General features: G+C 30.3%; 2 protein-coding genes across 2 annotated transcripts; both read right to left on the reverse strand.

Moving 5' to 3' along the window:
* Positions 1–906: 906 nt before the first annotated feature.
* Positions 907–13,268, reverse strand: LOC112539484 (retinal guanylyl cyclase 1-like). The gene is made up of 10 exons (XM_089267407.1): positions 12,325–13,268; positions 11,828–12,010; positions 11,227–11,329; positions 9,609–9,729; positions 7,426–7,672; positions 5,615–6,299; positions 4,870–5,004; positions 4,400–4,764; positions 3,379–3,667; positions 907–1,885 (listed from the first exon to the last, which is right to left on the reverse strand). The coding sequence occupies exons 1-10, from the start codon at positions 12,983–12,985 to the stop codon at positions 1,702–1,704; spliced, it is 2,973 nt and encodes a 990-aa protein (XP_089123533.1). The 5' UTR covers positions 12,986–13,268; the 3' UTR covers positions 907–1,701.
* Positions 13,269–15,929: 2,661 nt separating this feature from the next.
* On the reverse strand, positions 15,930–21,412 carry LOC107360059 (U-scoloptoxin(11)-Sm5a-like). Its single transcript, XM_015926683.3, has 4 exons — positions 20,748–21,412; positions 19,723–19,890; positions 17,434–17,640; positions 15,930–16,837 (listed from the first exon to the last, which is right to left on the reverse strand). The coding sequence occupies exons 1-4, from the start codon at positions 20,844–20,846 to the stop codon at positions 16,655–16,657; spliced, it is 657 nt and encodes a 218-aa protein (XP_015782169.1). The 5' UTR covers positions 20,847–21,412; the 3' UTR covers positions 15,930–16,654.
* Positions 21,413–23,075: the final 1,663 nt, after the last annotated feature.

Raw genomic sequence — 23,075 nt, forward strand, 5'->3', positions numbered from 1 at the left:
TTTTCAGGATCTCAATGTGCGTGTCTCTTCATTCCCAAATCACTTTAATCATGATGCTTCCATCATCTAAATAAAAGGACGATAAAAACGCTGCTTTCTTCACAAATAATAGTCAATAGGAATGCCTGAAAAGGATGATGAAAATGTTCAAATAAAAATGCCGTCAGAACCTGTCATTTTGCCATCAAGCCAATTCATTTTCAATTCTGGATCTTTGGAGAAACAAAAACGAAATAAATATCAAATTATCACGTGAATTGGCTCCATCCAAGGTATCATTTTATCTCCATCATCAGCATCATCATTGTCAAAATTGATTATCCAGGTTGAGCGATAAATGATTTATGCAAGAAGTTGATAACCTTTTCTTTGTAAAAAGGTGAGATTGTTTTAACTCCTCATTTCAACTGCTTCTTACTAATATCCAGTTATTACCTCAATTGTACAATCAGACTGAAGTTGTAACATGGATATCAGTAGATCTATTATTATTTGATTTTCTCCTTTTAAACAATTCCATCTGATCCTTTTGTTTCTCTCTACTCTCATTTAGAAGACGTATAACAAAGAAGGCAAAGGCAAAAACAAAATCACAAGAGAAGATGAAAAATATAAAATGAAATGTTTCATGATGATCATTGGATAAGCCAGAAACCTTCATTCCATGTATTCCTCAATTTTCAAGTATCACTTCGCTTTCAAGTAATAAGATTGTTCTCCCCACTAAAACTACTATTACCATTACTGCTTGGATCATCATTCCTCCTCTCCTTCATTTTCCTGCTAATATTATCTTCTCAACAAGTTAAAATGCAAAGTTGAAACTACCTTTGGATGGATAAAAGAGAAGCAAAATAAGAATATAAAAAAAGGAAGAAAAAGCAAAATTTTGAAGCAACATTCAAATAAATAAAATGGAAAATGTATAAGTTTATTGATAGCGTTTGTTGTAAAGGTTGATGGTGATAGTGATGGTGATGGTGATGAGGATGATAAAGGCGATGCCCTCTTATTTACCTTTCAATGTTTGAACGTTTGTCCTTTCTTTTTATTTGTATTTTGATGTATCAATAACATCAAAAGCCGTTTATCGACTCTTAAAAGGTTGTTAACTGTCAACCATCATAACCGAATCACCTTTCAATTTATCCCATTTTAATGGATTCCTCTTGCTATTCAATTTCATCTCATAGATTATTTAACATTTTCACATTATCATCATTTCCATCATCATCCTCATCAATAACATTTAATCATGCGTCAACTGTGTTAATGTTGTTAAATAGTGTTGTTGTTTTTGTTGTTAATGTTCAATGTTGGCTAATTTGGTTCAATTTTTGCTTCTTTTCCTTTTCAATTAAAAAGATAACCTTGTCCATCATAACAATTTCATTACTAAGGGCAATGAACATTTTGAAGTGATTGAGAACAGATTCAGTCTGGGTGAAGGTAGATGTTCATAATTTCAATAAAACTGGATGAAAGGGGAAAAGCTGAAATTTAGATTTATAGTTGGATAATTAACTTTGTTAACCATTTTTGGGTTGGTGATGATTGTAGATGAAGATGTAGACCAAGTTGATTTGTTAAATGGATGGTTGATTGACTGACAAAATAATGGCCATGTTGAGTTGAGAGAAGGCAAAAAGTGTACAAAATCCTTTGGATATCAAATTAATGGACCCAATTGGGTAATTACAGCTATTTAGGGACTTGAAGGACATTTCCAGTTGAATAATTTTGCTTGGTCAAAGAGTTTAACTCAAAAACATCTATTGGTGACACTGACCCTGTTGGTGATGAAGGAGACACATCAGATGACGTCTTGTTATTAGGACCAAAAATTTCAATGATCTCACAATCTTTGAATCCATGATTAGCTCCACTAAATTAGGTGAATAAAGATGAAAGAAACAAAACAAAAAACAAAATTAGAAAGATTTTTAATGAAACATTATTAACCAACTTAATTTCGAGTGATCTTCTCCCAGTATTAAACTATTCGGGTGACGGAGGTCAAAAACACTTTGACGATTTTTTCACTATCGATTTTCTGACGAGTCAAAATTAAAACGTTATATTAATAACGGAAGCTTTTACTTTGATTGACCAAAATTTCAGTCAATTCTGACCTAATATTGGTATATATCTTGAGGTGAATCCTCTGTTTAATCTTTCGACTGAATCTTTTACATACAGTAAAGCTCGTTTGTTTGAGTCGGTAAGAGTGAATGAGTAAGACATCAGAGCCATTGAATGGGACACTTTATTTTTGTTGAAAAATCATAAAAACCTTTTGTAAAACACTAGTTGACCCGACTACCATAAAAAGCTACTAACAAGAAAAGAAAATTTTGAGACTCGAAAAGAATGAAGAAGACAGTTGAGCAAATGAATGAGACAGTTCTTGATTCACTTTCAATTATTTAACTATCCATGAAGTTGACTAACAATTGTGAGTTTCACCTTACTGCCTTTACGATGAGCATCGATAGTTAATTTTTAAACTTATAAATTGATTTTCCCTATTTCATGTAAAATAACATTCTTGTATTTCGGCTTCACCTTTTACCAGTTTGTGACTGTTAGAGGTTTACCTTAGAAGCACCTTCATCCATTTATTTGATCAAAAGATGCAAAAGTTACAAAGTTGATTATTGAAGATTATGCTAAATACTGAGGATGTATTTGAAAACATTTGATCGTGATTTAATTAGTTGAATCTGCTCTTCATCGACATCGCCGAGATGGTGTGATCAGCAAACCAATGATGAATGAAATGATGAAAATTAAGTGATGATGGGATTTAATTGATTGTCATTTAAACGAAAAAATTGAGAAAAGAAATCTAAATCTGTTCCAAAATTGAAAGAATTCATAAAAGAGGAAATTCCCTGATAATATTAATGATTCAAAATTGTTAAAAGTCAAAAGCTAAATGTTGAAACGATTGAAAATTATGAAGTTATGCTATTGTATAATTTGCTGAATTTTTGTAATGTTATTTAATAGGTTGATTGATTAAACAATTTTTTATGTAATTAAAATTGGAAAATCAAAGTTTTATTTTTAAATCAGTTGTTTCCAAATTCATTCCCAAATTTCTCATTAATTTTGCCTATTATATAATAAAAACCAATACTATTTACTTTGTTCCTTTTTCAATTCCAATTTGATTTCTTCATGATAAATCTCTTTGGATTAATTCAACCCTCGTTGAGTTGAACATAGTGAGAGCAAATTTTTTCAAGTAAATGTGTTTTAGTATGTAAGAATAGTCCTTAACTTGATAATATTTGGATGTCTTTGACAAATCACGATAGATATTAGATACTTATTGTTAGAGAGTTGACTTTTGGTGAACAAAATGAAACTTACTCATCATCTTCGGGTTCAGGAAGACACTTATTGAAACCATCCTTGCCTGTTAGCCAATAAGTTGACTTTTTGCCCCTTCCTTTCAAATCGACCTCACCACGATACTCGATATGGTAAATACCAGTTGTCCTTAAGTGTCTCATCGTACGCTTAGATATTTGTATACGATAAGCTCGACCAGTTGACTCCATCCTGGAAGCAATGTTAACCGTATTGCCAAACAAACAGTACCGAGGCATTGCTGTACCAACGACACCAGCCACAACTGGACCTGCCAATAGAAGAATCAATCATAAAGTTAAACAATCTTTTCTACCATTCAACTGTTTCTATTTCACATGTAATTTGTTCAATTCAAATCCTAGAAAAATCATTGAATCTGAAATCAGCATTCATCTTAATCACTGGTTTAGCAGGAATGTATTAGAAACGATTGAAAAAGATCCAAACGAAAACAGATAGCTTAATCTTTTGTACATCTACCTTGAAAAAATTTAGATTGAAATGTTAAATCAAATTAGTTTAAATAACAGTTTCCCAAAAAGGGTTAAGTGTTGTGGGGGTTGAGAAAGCTGATCAATGTTTTTTTCTATGTCGCCATCTTCCGAAAGAAAGGATTAATTAAAAGAGAGGAATTAATCTCGCTTCTTTAACCAGTAACCAGTCATTGAGAGATGGCGGTAAAAAAACGTGTAGCTCAAAAAGAAGAGAAACTCTACTAGGCTTCTTTACTCTTTGGTGTAGCTTTACTAATGTGTGTTTCAATTGGATATGTAAAATTTACCATGTTTCTAGAACCAACTTGGCGACTAATAATTGTCACAACTAAATCATCGTAAGTATAGACTCTAAAGTATCTCTAATTTTTGCTTCTCCTTGTGTTTAAGGTTAAAAGTTCAAATAAATCTCATTGCTAATAACAGTAAAATTGGATTATTATGTTGACTTATTCAATTATAAATTATTTATGTTTTTGTTCTTGTTTTTTTTTCATTCTAGGTTCTATTCTTTCTTCTTTTACCTGTATTTATACCAATTCTTATCTTGAGTGGAACACCAGGTAAATGAGCAATTTTTATCTGTGTACAACTGTGAAGTATATCTAGAGCCATATCAGCTATCTGCTCGGCATGGTCTGAACGTCTCTCTGGGACTCCACTAACAACCATGTAGGCATCTCCAATGGTTTCAACTTTGTAAACTTGGTATGAATCAATGATCCGATCAAAAGAGGTATACAAATCATTGAGAAGTGAAATAATCTCTATGGGCCTGGAGTAGGCTGAAATTGTTGTAAAACCAACAATATCGCTGAAATAAACTGTTACTTCTTCAAATTTATCCGGTTCAATGGTTTGACCCAATTTAAGAGCATCAGCAACGGGCCTGTTATAATTCAAGAAGGCAGAAAAAAATTGAAAATCAAGCAAAGAGTCATTGTTATGAATATTTCTGTAGGTGAGTACTTATTTGCAAGATGATTATTCTTACACTGGAAGCATCCGATACAAAAGAGATTCAGTCTTTTTCATCTCTTCTTCTAATTTCAGGGTTCTCGATGCCACTATTGCTTCCAAATTGATTGTGTATTTTTCTAATTTGTGGACCATCGAATCAATAATTGTCCTAAAAGGAGGTATATCAATAGATGAATGGATCAATTTCAAACACCAATAGTTAATGCTGAAGTCAAGGATAACATCGGATCATGACACAGGCAAGCTCTGCTGATGTAAATTCTTGATGTATTTATTCACAGCCCAATTACACTTTAACCACTCACTCGGTTACTATTGACTGTTAACTCATTGGCGAATCTATTCGATGTCATGATTACATGATGAGTAAATAATCGTGTTTGCTTAATATTGAAAGCTTCAGAAATTAATTCAATTAATTTTGCTTCTTTTTCCTTTGTATTCCTTTCCATTTATAAAATGATTACACATTGAATTGTATTCATAATCAAACGTGGGTTGTTATGTTTACTTGAATTTCCTCGTTGAATCAAAAATGTAATATGAAACAAACAATGAGGCCAAAAAAATTATAAAAAAAAGTGTAAATCAATGCAAGGAAAAAATCAAATGTAAATGATGAGACAAAGAATTGAATTGAGCTTGTAATCTCGACGTAAGTATTTCTAACATACAATCAATGATTGAAAAAAAAATCAGCTTAATCGTTATATAAATCAAATCATTATTTAGTAGATTTACATAATAATTTTACTTACTTTCCTTCAGAGTGTGCTGAAAATTTTTCATGGATATCATCAATGGATGGACGTCGGTCAGGATTATCAGACCAACATTGTTCCATAAGATCAATTATATCATCTGGTACATCAGTTGAATCAACAGTTGGCCTAACATAAATACCTGAACCAATTGAGCGGATAATTGAATCTGTAGTCTTTGAATCTTGACTATTGTAAGGTGATGATTGATTAATCACCTCGGACATAATGATGGATAAACTGAAGACGTCAGACTCTTTTGATCCCCAGCGACAAGGATTTAGTTTAACCTTTTTTAAACTTTCATTTTTGTTACAGGTAAATGTATTATTATTATTATTTTCATTCTTATTCCAATCAACATTAATATTATTATTTACAAAACATTTAATCACCTCAGGTGAAGACCATAAAAGATGAGAGGAAGTTGGCTGAAAACAATCAACGTTTTCATTATTTTCATTGGAAATGGTTTGGTATAAAGTCATTAGTCCAAAATTGGTTATCTTGAGCAGCCAGTTACTGTCAACAACACAATCAGCCGAGGTTAACCAACCATGTTTACCAATAGACGAGTGTAAATATTTAAGACCCTGTAAATCAATTGGGATGAAAATTTGTTTATTTGTTACATTTAATGTGTCCAACTGTTGTACTTGCCGCTTCCAGTAATCACCTTGACCTCAATCTGAATGTGAAATGTAATCAATCAAAATAAGGTAACAAGGTAACAAGGTAAATCTGTTACTTAATGCACTTTCATCTTCCTTAATTTGCTTCCTTATTTTACGAGCAACAACAAAAAAAGATTGACAATTGATTATGCATCGACTTTTTGCATTGTCAAAAATCTCTCTTTTAGTTTATATTACCTTTATTTGTTGACTAACATTGAAATTTGATGATAATGTTTAACCTAATAACAGACTGATTAACTTGATTTGCACTAAAATTTTTCAAATACAAGGTTAGATGAGCTAAAAATATATCATGTCTAGTTGATATTCAAGAAGGTTTTATAAGAGAATCAAGAATTGATAATTTTTACTATTAGAAACTGATGAGCCAAATATTCAAAGTTGTATTTTCCCAGTAAATGTAGAGTTCAGATCAATTTCATGAATAGTCAACATGAAGTGTAATTTTTTCATAAATAATAATAATCTTAAGAAATGCAGATGGAACTATGCAGTAAATGAATTGAAATGAAATAATCTTTTGCTCTCTTCAAGAACTTTCAATATATTCAATTTTTTGAATTTTTTATTCCAAATTTACCTAAAATTTCGATCAAGACTTGAGTTCTATGATTTGCAATATTGGCTTTTCTGTTATTGGATAGGAATATTTGATTTTGATTTTTATTCTGAACATTTCAAGATTTATCTTTCTCAATTTATTTCATGTTTCTTCAGTTAATTTAACTAATCTTTATAAGAGCTTTAACCCTTTAAATTTTTTTTTCATTGAACTTGTCATTTTCAGGTCAAACGGGAAAAAGTTGGAAATGTTTTGGTTAACAAAAATAAAGCTGAGAAAAATATTCAACAATATAAGCAACTCTTGATTTGATTAACTCTGGTTGATTGAGCTGTCTATGGATTGGATGAAAGGACAAAATGTTTTACCTTTTGACAGTAAACAAGTAAAGGAAACAATCAATTGTCTTAAGGATCATTTGTTAATAATAATCAACAGGTTAAGAGGGATTGTGTGTTAGAAAAGGTTGGCTAAATGAACATTTTTGATACTTACATTGGAAAGGTCAAATAAAAGTGACAACTTAAATGACCAGTCAAAGTCAATACATTTTGATTTGATTATATTCTGGAGGTTTCCTCGAGCACAATATTCCCAAACAGTGAAACAACCAATTTGTGGGTAAAGAGTAGAAAAGGCTTGATCATGATGGACAATATGATGATTATCAAATAAACCCTTAAAATCAACCAAATTATAATTACGAAGGTCAATCATTTGACCAAACAGCTTCCATGTTGACTTCTTTAAAGGTAACAATCTATCTGGTAATCTCTTGAGATACACCTTTTCTCCCTGAAAAAACAACAAAAGATATTCAATAAATAAACATAAATATGAGACCAAAATAAACACTTGGAAGGCCAAAAAGTCTCAAGACTAAAATCAATATATCCTTTAATTTGAGGTCAACAGATATTAGAGACTAATTCAGAGACAATTATGAATCTGCCAAGTGAACAAATTCTGTAAAAAATTATTCTAATCTTATTGTTATTAATTTATTAATAGTATTGAATTATCGGCAGTTATAAGTGTTATAATAAATGTTATTCAAGGGATGAATGTATATGAATGTATTTATACTTAAATAACAAGGTGATATGCAACCACAACAATATGAAAGATGCACGAGGGCGAAGTCCGAGTGGATTGACTATCAGTGTTAACCAAAAATATTAGTTGAAATGAATAGCAGTTATTACCCACTGGGTTATGTAAAAACTAATAAACCTTTATTTTGAAGGTAACCAGTGTTTAATCAAATGGTTAAATTGTATAATCTGGAACTGTTTAAAAATTGGTAAACTTAATAGTTAACTAACACTGTTAACTAAGCACAGTTTACTCAAAAGACAATAATAAAGAAAGTAATAAGGCTTGATAAAAAATTCAAAAGCAAATAAAAATTACAAAACAGCTAAATGGAGATGAGAAAAGCTATTGAACTTTTCATAACCTGAAAGAATCGAATATTTTTGGAAACTTGAAACTCATGATTATGTTCTGAATGAAATTTAACTGGGACTTGACGAACCAGAATTGTTTTTTGTAACCGAAATTTGAAATGAAAGACTTTTGTTTTCAAGGACAAAAAGAAGTCAAAAGTCGCAAGAAATCAAGCCAAACGCAGAAAGAAAAGTGATCTTCTTTCGACGACTTTCGATCCTGTCGACTCAAATTTCGCACAGAAATCTAAGTTTTCTCAATATTTTCCTCTATTCTCAAACTGGCTGAATAAAGTGGAATTTGAATTGGAAACGCTGTTGAAACGAAATGAATCCAAAGCGAAATCCAAATTTTCACTCCAAAAAGATGTTTGAAACTCTTTTCAAGTTCATTCAAAGTCCATCAAAATGAAGTTTTGAGAAAAAAATCTGAAAACTTTGATCGAAACTCAAGTTAATCAAAATTCAAGTTCATTCCTCTCTTAACGAAATTCATCATTTTGACTATTTTGAAAATGAATTTTTCTCAACTTTAAAACTTTATCACACAACATTCATTATCCATGGAAGTGAAAAAAAGAAATGATTCATCGTTTCCGGATTATTATTAAAAATAATAAACTTTAATCTTTACCATCAGATGATTATCTCAAGGGTTTCATGATGAATCAACTATTGTTAGACATGAAGTGAAAAAAAAAATTCATCTCATTCCATTTATCTTATTCATCATTCTGTTATCTGTTTCAGGTCTGGGAGTTGAAAAATTGAAATCTTTTATCATTGATCAAAAGCATATTATTAGTACAAGTAGCTATTATCTAATCTTGAACATTTACCATTTACCCTGTTTACCGTTTCATCATTAATCATTGAAAACTTTTTGTGTTTACTTAACTTGATAACGATTTTGCAGATTAAATTGAAAACTCAGTTTTTACATTTTCAATTCCCTTTACTGATTTAATCAACTAAACATTGATTTTGTCCATAATTCAATGTCAACAGAAAAAGATGTTTCAATTGTTTCAGATCTTTCCTCGATCTTTTATCAAAATACAATAAACAACAAAAATGAGAGAAAACGAGGAAACATGAAAAGTTCTGAAAAACTTTCACCTTAACATGAATACATTATTCGAAGCATTTAAATCAATCATCAATTTCACAATTGAATTTGCATAAACATGGAATCCAATGGAAATCTGTTCATTTGTATTGAGCAATTATGTAACTCATGTTGATAACAATTCGATAACATGTAAGAATAGAAATAAATTTACCTTGAAATTTCCAATGAAGTTGTTTGAATGATTAACATCGATAAAAATGATTCCAGTTCCATCCAAGAATATATCATCGCGTTTGATTAAATGTTTGAACCTTTTCTTTGGTAAATCAATTCTGTAAATGTTAACCAATTAGTTTCTTGTTAACTTTAATAAAGTTACATTTGTTTCATAAATAATGTCTTTTTGTGTTCCAATTTACTCGAGATCATTTGATATCATCATTGGACCACAGGGAGGTTCAAAAATGATGATAAATTGGCAATTATTAAATATTTATTTTCATCATTTTTTCAAATGAAATTGATATAAATGACTGGGAATGACACAAAGCTATCAACATTATTGAATCGGAAATGCACAGTAACTTGACAAATTATTAATATCATCCCATTATCATGATATTATGAACATCTCTTGAGAAACAATGTAATCCTATTGAAGCACCTTTTTAGACTAATTAACGAATAATTTGTTTCCGATAATTAGAAAGGTAAAGCCTGTGATTATCATTATGCTCGTGAAGAAAATGGAAAAAAAGTGAATCAGTTTAATCAACTCGAATCTTTGACTAATACTTCCGCAAAGGTTATAATTGTGTTATAACAAAAATTATTGATATCGCTCTTTAATCGAGTTTAAAAAGGATCAATTGATATTCAATCCTTGTAGCTATTTAAATGTTGTTCAATTCATTGAGAGTTTATTATTTGCATGAGAACTGAATTTATTCAATGCTGGCGAGGTGCAATCAAATGAGATGGAAAATGAAAACTTTATTCATTTGAAGAGCAATTGGAGTGAATATTTTTGGGTTAGAGTTTGGGTTAAAATGCTTTTCATAAACGATTCAATGGCTGTTCAATGATTCCATTTAATGGATAAACTAAATGAAAAAGTCACATTTCAGGTGAAATGTGAACAATGTAAACCTGTTGGAACGATTTTTATTAAAAACTTGAGCAACTCTTATCATCAGTTCAGTATTTAACGAGTTGGAAGTTATTTGATCAATTTGGTTTGCTATTAAATCTTGAGACAACTTTTTTCGACTTCCGTACTTTTACTTGAGACAAAAAGGAGTCACGAATACATTGAAAGTCAATTCAGAGTTAAATGCACTTCTGTTTCGCTTAGAATCTGGTTCATTCATTTTTTGAAGCTCATCCTTTCAGAAATTGTTAAATAGAAGTGCAGAAATTCCTTTTACTAAATTCAAAGTTAATATAAATCGTCAAAATTGCTAGAGAATGGTTAGAGTTCAAAAAGCAAATAGGAAAGGTTCAATGTAAACGTTCGCTTAATTGAATGAAAAATGCATTTGTCCATCTGAAAGTACACGATTCAGGTCTTAAAGAACCTGGCTTCAGTTTCTTCAGATTGCTTTTTGCGAGCATCAAGTCCGTGTTTATCGAAACAGAAGCGAAAAGATGGAAAGAAGGTGAATAGTTATTAAACTGATCGATTCAATTTTCATTTTATGATTATATCTAGAGTTATTGGAACTTTCATGCTTTTTTGGAGGAAAGCTGTTGGTATTATCATGAAAATAAATATACACAAAGGAAAGAGAAAAATATGAATTGAAATGTTTCAATGAAATATTATTTACCTTTTCAATGTAAACTTGATTAAAGCCAAAGTTAACAGCATTATTAAAATGATTGCAGTTGATGAATATGATGTTATTGAATCAATGAGAGGTTGATTGTGAGCTTGAAAGTATTCAGAGAGAAAGCGAAAGATAAATAATTATTCAAAATTAATCATTTCGTAATGAAATTCAGAGAAAATTGTTAAATCATGCAATTAGTTGATTGCATGTAATTTCTTAAATCATCATTTTTCCATCCAACTTTCAGTGTTTCAATATTACTATATTTACTTATTCATAAAATTGATGAGAAAAGAGTCTCTTAACGTTTCGAAAGCAAATCGAGTCGGGTCTTCATTTTAAAATTTGCACAATTAACAGTTTGATAACATTATTAGTTTGGTGGTTTATTGTTAACACACTGGGACTTGATGGTTTATTTTTAGTTGCAGTTTTGCAATAGGAATAACTTACGAATAACAATTTTTGGTTTATTAACATTTTGTTTTTGCAAATTTAATAATCTGTTAACTTCAACTTATGTTTTGCCCTGAGCATTAAAACTCATCATTTCCTATTGTTTACACCAAAACCGTTGAATAAATGTTTGAACACTTACTTGAGTTTGAACTGGAGCAAAATATCAATTTTGAGGTTTCATTTGTTACAATTAAAACTGTGAACATGTTTCTAATTAGATTTTGCGTGTTCAGTTTAACTTGATGAAGGCTAATTTTAGTTGTAACAATTGAGCTCCAAGTGTGATGTGTTGACCATTTAGTGTTTGCTGAAAGTAAAAGAGCTGTAAAGTACAAATTAAATGACAAAAGAGGTCAATAATCGAATTAAGAGCCACTTCATTGCAGACAGATTATGTTTAAAAGTAGTGATTAGAGTTTATTGTAATTCCAGAATATGTAATGTAATTAGCAAAATTATTGTTGGACTTTGCTAGACAAAAAGCCTGATCAAATAGCTCGAAAGAAACAGAAACCGGCAATTCGAAGCTTTTCTTTTTTTTTCATTGTCGAAACAAATTCGCGGGTTAACGAAACGTTAACGCTAAGGTTCTAAACAAGGGTATTCAAGCTAAAATGCTTTTATTTTGAGGCTTACCTTTAAATTGTCCAATTTTGAAGGCTTCATTAATCAAGTTGATTATCTGTTGGGTTTGATTGTCAACCTTTTCATTAATGTTTTCAAGTTTTAAGAAAGTTCGTAAAAACTGTTTGAATTCAACTTTAGCTAGTAACGAATGAATGATTGACGATTCACTTGCATTGTAAATGAGCGACGTTTTGTAGTCCAAATCAATCAATGGCAACACTATTAACTGCCCAATTAGGGATGAAACAACTGAATAGTCCATAGAACTGTCCAGTTTTGCATTTGCATTCATTTTGGTGAAATGATGAAAAGGATAAACAGTTGATGATCGAGTGCAATTAGCATAAGAACAGTCTGATGAGTTGTCGATTGAATCAATTGGACATTTACCTGTTGATCTGGTTTCCCAATTGCTATAAGAATAAGTTGATTGCAGTTTTGGTAAATCCGATTTTCTTTGATCACTCCAAAAGTTGGAAATAAAATTGGAATCAAAGTCAATATGTTCACTCCAGATCCCATTATGAGTTGATTGTTTCATTGATGAGGTAAAAATATTGTTCAGTGTTAAATGGTTGCAATTAATTGTTGGTTTAACTGTTGTTTCGGTTAGTGTTGGGGTTAAAATTAAGAGTAAAATTGTGTTGAAAACGTTGAGAATGCAATTCATTTTGTTTGTTTTGCTTTACCGTTTCAGTTTGTATTGTTTTACTTGAACAGAGGTTGATGTTGCTGTTCAAATTGCAAATTAATTGCACCAATTATAAATGGAAACTTGATGATGGTGAAGAGGATGAAAGAGCAATAAAAATGATTTTGATTTTTGAGTAAAAAAGTGACCAACAAAACTGGTAAACCACTTCTCATTGTAATTCGTTGTTGGACAATTGTAATTGTAAATGTGATCAGCCAATAGTCACGTTGACAGTTCACGTTAAAATTGGGAATTGTCATCTTCCTGGTGAAAACTTCTGGTCAAACAAATAACAATTGCATCCTATTGTTGGTCAATCTTATTTTAACCATGAATAAATGCAAATCCATTAGTTGAATGAATGGACAAAATAGTTACAAATGCTTTAATAAACCCTTTTAAGAATTAATATTGAACTGAAAAAGCATAATAGTACAGAATCTGACTTGATTCTGGTTAAATCGCTTTAGCTATTGGAAGAAATGATCAAAATCTATCATTTTGGCTTTAATTTCAATCCAATTTTCCAAATGACCTTTCTCAAACTCGATTAAAGCTTTTAACAGCCATTAAACTGTTAATAACTCATTTTAAACTGCAATCTTAGCTTACAATACACTTGTATAACATATCCTGAAGCATTTAACGAAAAACTTGCACAAGATCTACAGAAGTTTGATCTACAGTTAGATCTATCAGTTTAAAAAGCAATCCAATTCATGGCCATAATCTTTCAATTCGCTTCTAACTTGCTAACCAATTGCTATTAGAATTGGGCTTCATTCATAGCTTGACTTTACAGTTTTAAAACTATCCAACTTTAATCACATTTAGTATTATTTTTAGTAGATCAACTAACTCGGTATTTATTGCATCAAAGTTTAATCGAAGCTAAGCTGAATGTTTTGGCGAAAAGCAAAATTGAAAGGATTCTCGTTTCGTTTGCTGCAAAAGTGAATATGCAAAGACTTTGTTAGACTATTAAAGCGCAAACTGTTGCTATTGTTCTTAAATCTGTAACAATTATGTCATTGTATTGTAACAAACATTGTATAACTATTCGTTCATAACATTGCCAATGAGTGAAATTACTTTGGGTAGCTTGGAAACAGAATTGAAACTGCTTTGATCTTCTCTTCTTGATTTCCTCTTAAAACAATCAACTGTTGATTCAGTTAACGTGAATTAATCAACCGAATAAAAGTTACACTTGAACACGCAAAGTTATTGAAGACTTTTTAGACTAGACTAGACGTCTTAGCATTTTCAATGTTTCCATAAACTCTTTCAGTAGTGAAACTCTAACTGAAGTTGCACGATAGATGAACAAATGTTGCCAAATAAGTAAAGCACCTCGAGTCAATCAGATAAACATGGACTTAGCATGTGCTCATTGAATTTCCCTTACAATGCATTACATATTTTGCCAAAACTGTTATTGAGTTATTCAATAATGTTTAACCTTAAAAATATTTCTCTTACCAAATGCGAACATTCAATTGCAGTTTAAATGTTTAAGGCAAGTGTTTTCGGTTTTACATGTTACCTTTAATGTTAAAACTGTTAAACAACAAAGATGCAAAGATGCTTTTCGCTGATACATTCGTTTATTATACAACTTTACAGTAAAGGTCGATACTGATAACTTGAAAATGGTATTTGAAATGAGCTGAATAGAGCATTAAATTTAGATCTCAAAATAGCTTTGCAGACAACTTTATACACATTACTTTCTAACCTTAATTTTATTCTAAGTTTGTAATACTTATGGCTTGTTAAAAGTTCGGTATTAATTTCGAGCTTAATCTAGATTTAATTCGCTAAAAGTAAGCAAAAGCTTGAACCATCTCTCGAATAATCTCATTATAATTGCTTATTTAAAGCATTAACCGATATTCACTGTGACACATTCAGCTAATCAACCTTTTAAATACTCTTTTCATACTTAACACAGAACCCAAAATTTCTGGTTTTAACCCAGAGTTTTATCCTAACGAAACTCCTTTATTCGTTGGTTAAACTTATATCTGAATAACCTTAGTTAGTAAACCTGAATAGTATCCACGCACTGGGATTCCTTTCAGGGAAACCTATTATTAACATACTTCAACCTTAACACAATGTAATTACATTGTTATTACCAGATTTTCAAGCATACTGTTGTGCATTTTGACCAATTTAATGGAATCAAAAGTTAATTGATTGGATTGGCATTTAAAACTAACATTTAGTTGAATGAAACAATTGTTTAAAAGCGATTTAAAGGAATAATTGTTTTAATTGTCACAACAATTAAGCTACAAATATTAATAGTGTTTTGCTCTTGATTCAAGAGTTGATTTATTTTTCCTCGTTGAACCTAAATCTTGGTTAAATGTCATCTCATTTCGAAGTGACCTTTATCAATCTGACCAAGTTACAAGCTTTATTGTTCCTATTAACAGATTAAAAACAAGGCAAAAGGCAAAAGCCATTAAATAGCCATTCAACTATTAAATTATTATGACAATTGATGTTAAATTTACCTGCATCTACCTTGAACCCAAAAATGAAAGTGCACTTGAACATTTATTTTATCAGCAACTTTTACTCCAAATGAACCTTAACCTAATAATAATGAGTCAAGCAATTTGACCAGAAACTTTAACCCAAAACAAATTAGGCAATCCATTAAACTAAACAATTGTAATTGCCATATTAAAGACTAATTATGCAAATCTAACACCATTGATCTAGTAAAATGATTAATGGTTAAACCAATAACCATTAATCGTCAGATGTTCAGGTGAAACCTGAAAAGACAATTTAGATTTAAATGGAGCAAAAATGATTTACACATTTCCATATTTGAATGTTGTTTTAACGCGATAACCCAAAGTTGAACCAGAAAAGGTTAATGATTATTAGCCAGAGTTTGGAGTATTTTTTGTCATATATATATATTTATATATAAATAATGTGATGAATACACTATTAAGTTATCTATTACATAATTGTGAGGGTGAGAAAGTAATAAATAATGAATTATTTTAATATTTACAAAAAGAAACACAAAACGAGCCATTGAAGTGAACAGTTTAGTTGCTGGATTCAGTTCTGATTTCAAATTTGGTGTCAAATTAATCTTACCAGTCTAATAATAATGGTAATGGAAAAGGGTAAAGTGGAGGAAACTTGAAAGGGATAAATTAATAATGTTAATCGTTTAAAATGAATGCAGAATTTTCTTTACAAGTTTATCAATTTTAGATTTGCTTCTTTTTTACTGTAAAACACAATTTTTCATGGTCAAAGGAAAAAATGATGAAAATGAAAAGTTTTTTTTCTTCTGAAGGGATTTGGAATACAATTTTGGTGGATTTCACTGGCTCTTGTTTGATGGTTTGCAACGATCAAAGTGAAAGCAACTGATTGTAAATTTTATGTTGTTTGATGGCAATTGGAATGAAAAGGATGATTACAAGGGAAATAAAAAGATGAACAAGTTGATGAGATGAAAGATGATCTTGTTTTTGTTACTGTTGACTTTTGATCCAAAGACTAGAGAAGAGAGAGAAAAAAAGGTTTCAATCTGATGGTGTTTTCTGGTCACTTGCAACCGCCGAATCCACTGTTTCATTTGAAGAGGTTAAAATGTCCAGAGTGTTAAATACAGTGCATATAAAACGCTGATCCTCGATTAAACTGGCTGATGGTTGATTGGTAAGCATATCGTAAATCGGTTGGACAAAAGGAATCCATTGGACAGTTGCAAACTTTTTTTTCAAAGTATGTATACGGTGTTTGGGTTATTGTCATGCAAGGCTGTCGAAATCCACAAATTTCAGGCTGAATTTCAATGGAAATGGAAAGAAGAGAGAAAAAAATGTTTGACTTAATCAAGTGAAAGTTAAACTTGTATTCAAATTTGAATGTCAATGAATGTAAACATTTAGATTAACATGAATAAACAATCTTGTTGTGCACACTTGAATGCTAATTGACACTAACGGAATCAAATCAAATTTGGAATCGTTTTTGCACAACTCATTTCTTCCATTTGGATAAAAATAATTCATTCAATTGCCAGCAATCCAGCTGATCATGGAAACGATTAGAATGATTAGAAGTGGAACAAGCTAAAATGATGGTAAAAATACACTTTTTGCTCTTCTATTCTTATCCATTAAAATACTTTATGAATGGATAATCTGGAAAGTTCAAACTATCATGTTTATTGAAAAAAGTGTTTGTAAAAAAGTTTGCTCGAACAAAGAAAACTTATTCACTTGGATATTAATAAAAGAAAGCATTTGCACTGATCTTGTTGAAACTAACATCTTCAGCTAATATTTATCTTTCTTGTGTTCATTCAGAATTTTGATGAAGAGTTTGATGAAGGTGAGGTTGATGAAGGTGAGTTTGGGGATCGAGTGTTAACTTACCGATTTACAATTAAATAAAAATGCGTCAATAGTAAGTCCATCAACATCTCGCAAGTGAGTCGAATTGAGTACAAAAATATTATTTTTTGGACACAAACACTGTAACTTGTAATCAGTTGTTTCTGTTTCAAGATTTGATTCAGAGGTAATAACGAGAGCTATATCATGGCTGGAACAAGGCCTCAATCGAGGTGCCTCTTCACAGTACTGTAATGAGAAAAGATGGGAAATGAGATTAAATAAAAGTCGAAGGAAAATGTTGACAATAAAATGTTTAAATTGTTTCAATCGTAGTTTGAATAAAATTGCCTTCCCTGATTGATCCGATCAAATCATGTTGAGCTCATATCGTCAATTTATTTTGGATTATTGTTAACAGAAATTGATAAACTTGTTACAAATCTTTGTCCAAATATTTTCACCTTTTTGATTTGATTTGTTCCTCACAAGCTTAACCTCATGTTTCAATCAAAGCTCAATCGCTTCCTGTGCTATTAATAATGATTCAAGTTCTGACAACAACTTGATTTGGTTCTATTTTGGTTCATCACAGTTGATTTGATGTCTTGATACCCTGTTAACTCATTACATGATAATCAACATTTCAGAATGAATCTAGATTAACCAAGAAAAGTTGATTATTCAGTTTTCTCGAGGCTTCAAAGTTTCCATCAAATCTACCAAACAAACATGTAACTAGATTTTGACTCAATCCCTAATAAGATGATATTCATTAACTTGGCTGAATTTCATGTAAATTGGATAATCCAAAGTGAATTGCTTCTGAAAAATGTTCATCAGAATATTTTTCAAAGAAGAAAATTAAAACTCGAAACTTATCACTGAAACAGAATGAATAGTTTCAAAAATTGAGTCAAATAGCATTATTGAAGTTTTAAAAATGAAATGAAAGTTAAAAGGCATTTTGCAAATGTATTCATTAAATGAGATCAGAATACTTTTAACGCATCAAAATCAAAAGATTGATAAACTTGAAAAAAGGTTGAGTTTGATGAAAATTGAGGGCGAACTTGATGATGAATTTGGTGAAAATAGTTGATTTGATGCTAATGAACATTTCACTTTACATTCTCATGTTAACTTCAACTGAGAATTTAATTTTTTAAGCTTATAAACTTGAGCTTTAACTAAAGCCAATGCCAATGACTGAAGTTTAATCCTGACAAGCATTTATTTTAACATTAAAAATCTGTTTCAAATTAATATCTGAATTGAAGGGAATTAAGATAAATAGTGAATTTTAATGCAAAATGTTGTACATTGAAATTTGACTATTTTAATTGAGAAAAATTTTCTCAAAAAATGAAAATAAATTTTAACTAAAGTGAAAAAGCATTCAATGTTATTGATCATTATTACTCCATGAATAGACGCTCATATTAAGACATTATTTATAGTTATTTTTAATATAAAAATATGAACTCAAAGTGAACTCCCTTTGGATTGATAGTAAAGTTGAAAAGTTTTCAATTTAACTTTTGAAAAGCACTTTTGAGTGAAAAATAATTTCCATTAAAAGGCAATCGTGTTAATGACGATATTAATGTTTAATTGATTGGAAATTATTTTAATATCAAACGATTTATTTCGTTGTTAAACACTTCTAAATAAAGGTAAACTCCAAAATCTGATTATCTACTTGATGAGAATGAAAGTTGAATATGAAATTTTGCCACAAGAGTAAAGAGGAAAATTTGTTTCAAAGTTCACTTTATTATCATGTAATCAACTTCCGGCTTCATGATGAAAGTGGAAAGCTCAATCAGGTCAATGGAAGAGTAAATTATGATTGTCAGTTTACAGTCAATTAATTTGACTCATTTGATGGCAAGCAAAAGAAGAAAAGAAAGTTTACCTGAGAAAATTCTCAGATTATTCAGTTTGTTCATTCAACCAACTTTCTTAATCTCATAATCATTTTCAAATCTAAAATCAGTCAATCATTTGCTCTATTAACAGCAACTTTAATTATATAAATAATAATGAATTGATGAGTGACTTTGAGTTGAACGAAAATCTCGAGTCGAGTTTTCTTTGAATAAAGATTCTAATTATTTCCCTGTTTTTTTGGTTTAAATGTTGACGATTTTCATGTTTAATTGTCGCTTAATTAACTAAATAATCTTTGTGATTATTATTAGAAACAAAGTTTCGATTCTTTTATAACATTTAATGACAAAATTAGCAAAGAAACTCCAATTAAAAGGATTTATTTGTTTCTATTTTGAGAATGTTTAGATTTCAGGATTTTTGGATTTTTGTTGTTACCTTATATTGTCCAATCCCGTGGACAATTGTTCGGCCATCATAACGGTCAAATTGATCTGGACATGAATTGAAATTCTTACAACGGCAAATATTCTGTACACTGATTCCCATGCTATTCAGTTCAACATAAGAACATGCAGAATTATCATTCCAACATTCAGGTAACTCCTGGAAAGATTTTGATTAAAAGAAGAAGAAAAAATGCAGAAAATTAGTTGGCTTAAGAGTTCAATTTCATTCAGATTAATTCTTTATATTCAAGTTTGATCAAGAATCTGATGATTCATTTTCAGGCGTTTCTCCCTGTTAATTCAATTGATGCTTGTTTTGCCATCTTAATTGACTTTAGACTACTTTTTACATCTTATTGATCAACATTATAAATAGCAACTTTTTATCAATTTGTTTGCTTTTCTCGATCCATTGGAAAAGCTTTCTTCAAATGAACAGAGATGAAGATTCGGAAAAAAAGTAAAAATGATGAAAATGATGAAAATGAAGATTGAATAATGACAATTATTGTGATATTAATAAACTGTAACCAAGTCATTCCATTAAACATTAAAGAGTCGACATTTTTGCTCAACATTTCCCTTTTGTTAACAACAATCAAATGTAACTTCAATTATTGATTTGAAATAAATATTATTTTCAACCAAATTGATGGCATTTTAGCGCATTTGCTTGGAATCCTTTGTTATAATCACAATAACGATAATAATGAAAATTTTATTCTTTTTCCCTTAATTCCTTTTCTTTTCTCATTTTTTCTTCTTTTTTCCTCATTCCATTATTTTCATCACTTTTCGTATTTAATTTCATTCCTAATTACTTTACAAACATTTGGATAAATTTGATATGACCAAATGAATAGGTCAACTACCGATCAAGAAACATAAAGAGTTGAAAATTTGTCTTCTTTTCAAGATAATTGAAGTTTTACAAAATGCTGATTCTTAATCAAACAAGTGAATTCAGTTTGGTCTTCAATCGTAAATGGTCTTGAAGTTGAGTTAAATGCTTACCGATTGGTCTTCATGAGTTCGCTTGATAAGTACTTTACCATAAGAACATATTGAACAGGTTAAAACTAGGAATAGAGCTAATCGAATCCAAAGTAACATGATTGATGAAGAGGAAGGTGAAGATGGATAAATGATGAAAATGATGAGTTGAAAAGTGTTCAAGTTTTACTCAACCAACGATGGTCACTTTGATGGTTAAAGGTGAACAAATGATGAAAATGATTACAAAAAAAGAAAGGTTCAAAGTTAATCAGTCTTTATTGTGATAATTCCAGGTGAAATGGTGGAAAACGTGATTTACAGTTGAACTTGTTTCAATCAATTGATCACAAATGAAGGAATACAAAATGACCACAGATGAAGGATGAATTTTGACTTGTGTTTGGTGAGTTTTTGATTAAATCACTGAAGATGAACAGAATAATCAGAGTCAATTGGAATTGATAAACTTGATGTTGGAATGAATTTTGTTGAATATATATTCTGAATATTCTTGCTTTTTCAGTCTTTTTCTGTTCAACTTTTTTTCTCTTCTTCTCCTTTACTCTTCTTTTCCAATTTTTGCTTTAAAGTTGAAAGTTATTTTGATTGAAAATTTATTATTGAAACAATATTTTGCTGCTGTTTTAAGTCTAAAATGAATACGGTGATGAGACTGTTTCACTGTTCAACTGACCTTAAAATGAGTTTATAGGGTGTTACCGGGCAACTTTTGTTCATTTCAACAAAAATTCAGCACAAAAAAGTCTGAGCATGATCATGTTGCTGATCAAAGTGATGGGAATGCAAAAATACTTGTTAGTTGATTGTTGTTTGGAGTCACTTTTACTCCCTTCCCTGTCTCTTCATCATTTTATCTGAAGATCATTTCAATAAGTTTTCATTAAAAAAGATTTCTCATTTTAATTGTTAATTTTTTTTATTGTTAACCATTTGGAAAAGAAAAATTTGGTTATAAGCTTTTTTGCGCTAAATATTGATAGTTGATTAGGAGTGAGACTTTCATTGAAATGTGTTCATTTTTAGGTTAAATGCTACTTAATTTAAGTCTATTAATACTTGGTTTAAGGGTAATAGGTAACTTGGGTTTTACTTGATTAAGTTTGGTATTTTGATTCATTTTGTTGAAAAGTTAATGACAATCAATAATTTATCCTTCCGTTACACTTAAATCACATCAACATAGTTACTTAGTTTTTTACCTTTTAACAGGAAACATTGAGAGACTAATATTAGATTCAGAAGGCTGATTTGATACTTTGTTTACTGAGTGCCAACGTTTTACCTTTCAATTTGTCAAGACATTCTTGTTTAACATAAACGAAAGCATCTGACAGTTGAATAACTGATTTGGTAATTGATCAATTTATGCATTTGCTACCAATTTGGCTCATTAATTATTGACTGGTAAAAAAAGCTCGAGTTAAGAAAACTCGAGAATCAACCAAATGTAAGGTAAACTACAGTCAAATGCTCAGGTCAACACTCAATCATTTCAATCAACTTTATACATTTGTTATTTCATTTCATTTTACCTCATTACAGGAATAAGGAGGCCGCTAATCCCGAACGGATTCACTCGATATTATGCAGAATGAACCCATTTGGGAGAACCCGTTCAGAGTAAACCGGGCCGCTGCATTTGCAGGTCACTGCCGGTTATGGCTTCCACAACCGTTTACAAAAAAATGAAATAATACGACAACAACATTTATGTTTGAATAACAAGATTTATTGGAGCTTAAATTGAATTGAATTAAATTGAAAACTGAAGTTATACAGGGTTGACAATTTATTCTGGAGAGACTTTGAATTGATATATTTTTTGAAATATTAAACTTTATTACTTGTATGAGGGCTCAAATTGATCATCAGACTTAGAGAATTTAATTCATTACATTTTCAATGTGGCCACCTTCTTGTGTAATGCAAATTTCAGCTCTTTTGTTCAGATTATCGATAACCTTTGACAAATCTTGAGCGTTTATGGAGGAAAAAAAGTTCAAAATTATTGCTTTCAATTCATCAATAGTAGAAAATTTTTGATATGAAAGATGAGATTTTAGATGACCCCAAAGGTAAAAATCTAATGGATTCAGATCGCATGATCTAGGTGGCCATGATAACTCAGAATTCTGAGAAATTAATCTTTTTCCAAAATGTTTTTTCAAAAACTCAATTGATGCTCTACTTGTGTGAGCTCGAGCTCCATCTTGTTGAAAGTAAACCTTATTTTTCTGATTTCTCGGTATCATGTTAATGAATTCTTTAATCAAAGATATGTAATATTCAGAATTAATCCTGACATTTTCAAAAAATATTGGTCCA

This window comes from Tetranychus urticae, chromosome 2 (genome assembly GCF_039701765.1).
Source record: "Tetranychus urticae isolate SD_2017Ah chromosome 2, NJAU_TeUrti_SD_1.0, whole genome shotgun sequence".
Classification (NCBI taxonomy): domain Eukaryota; kingdom Metazoa; phylum Arthropoda; class Arachnida; order Trombidiformes; family Tetranychidae; genus Tetranychus; species Tetranychus urticae.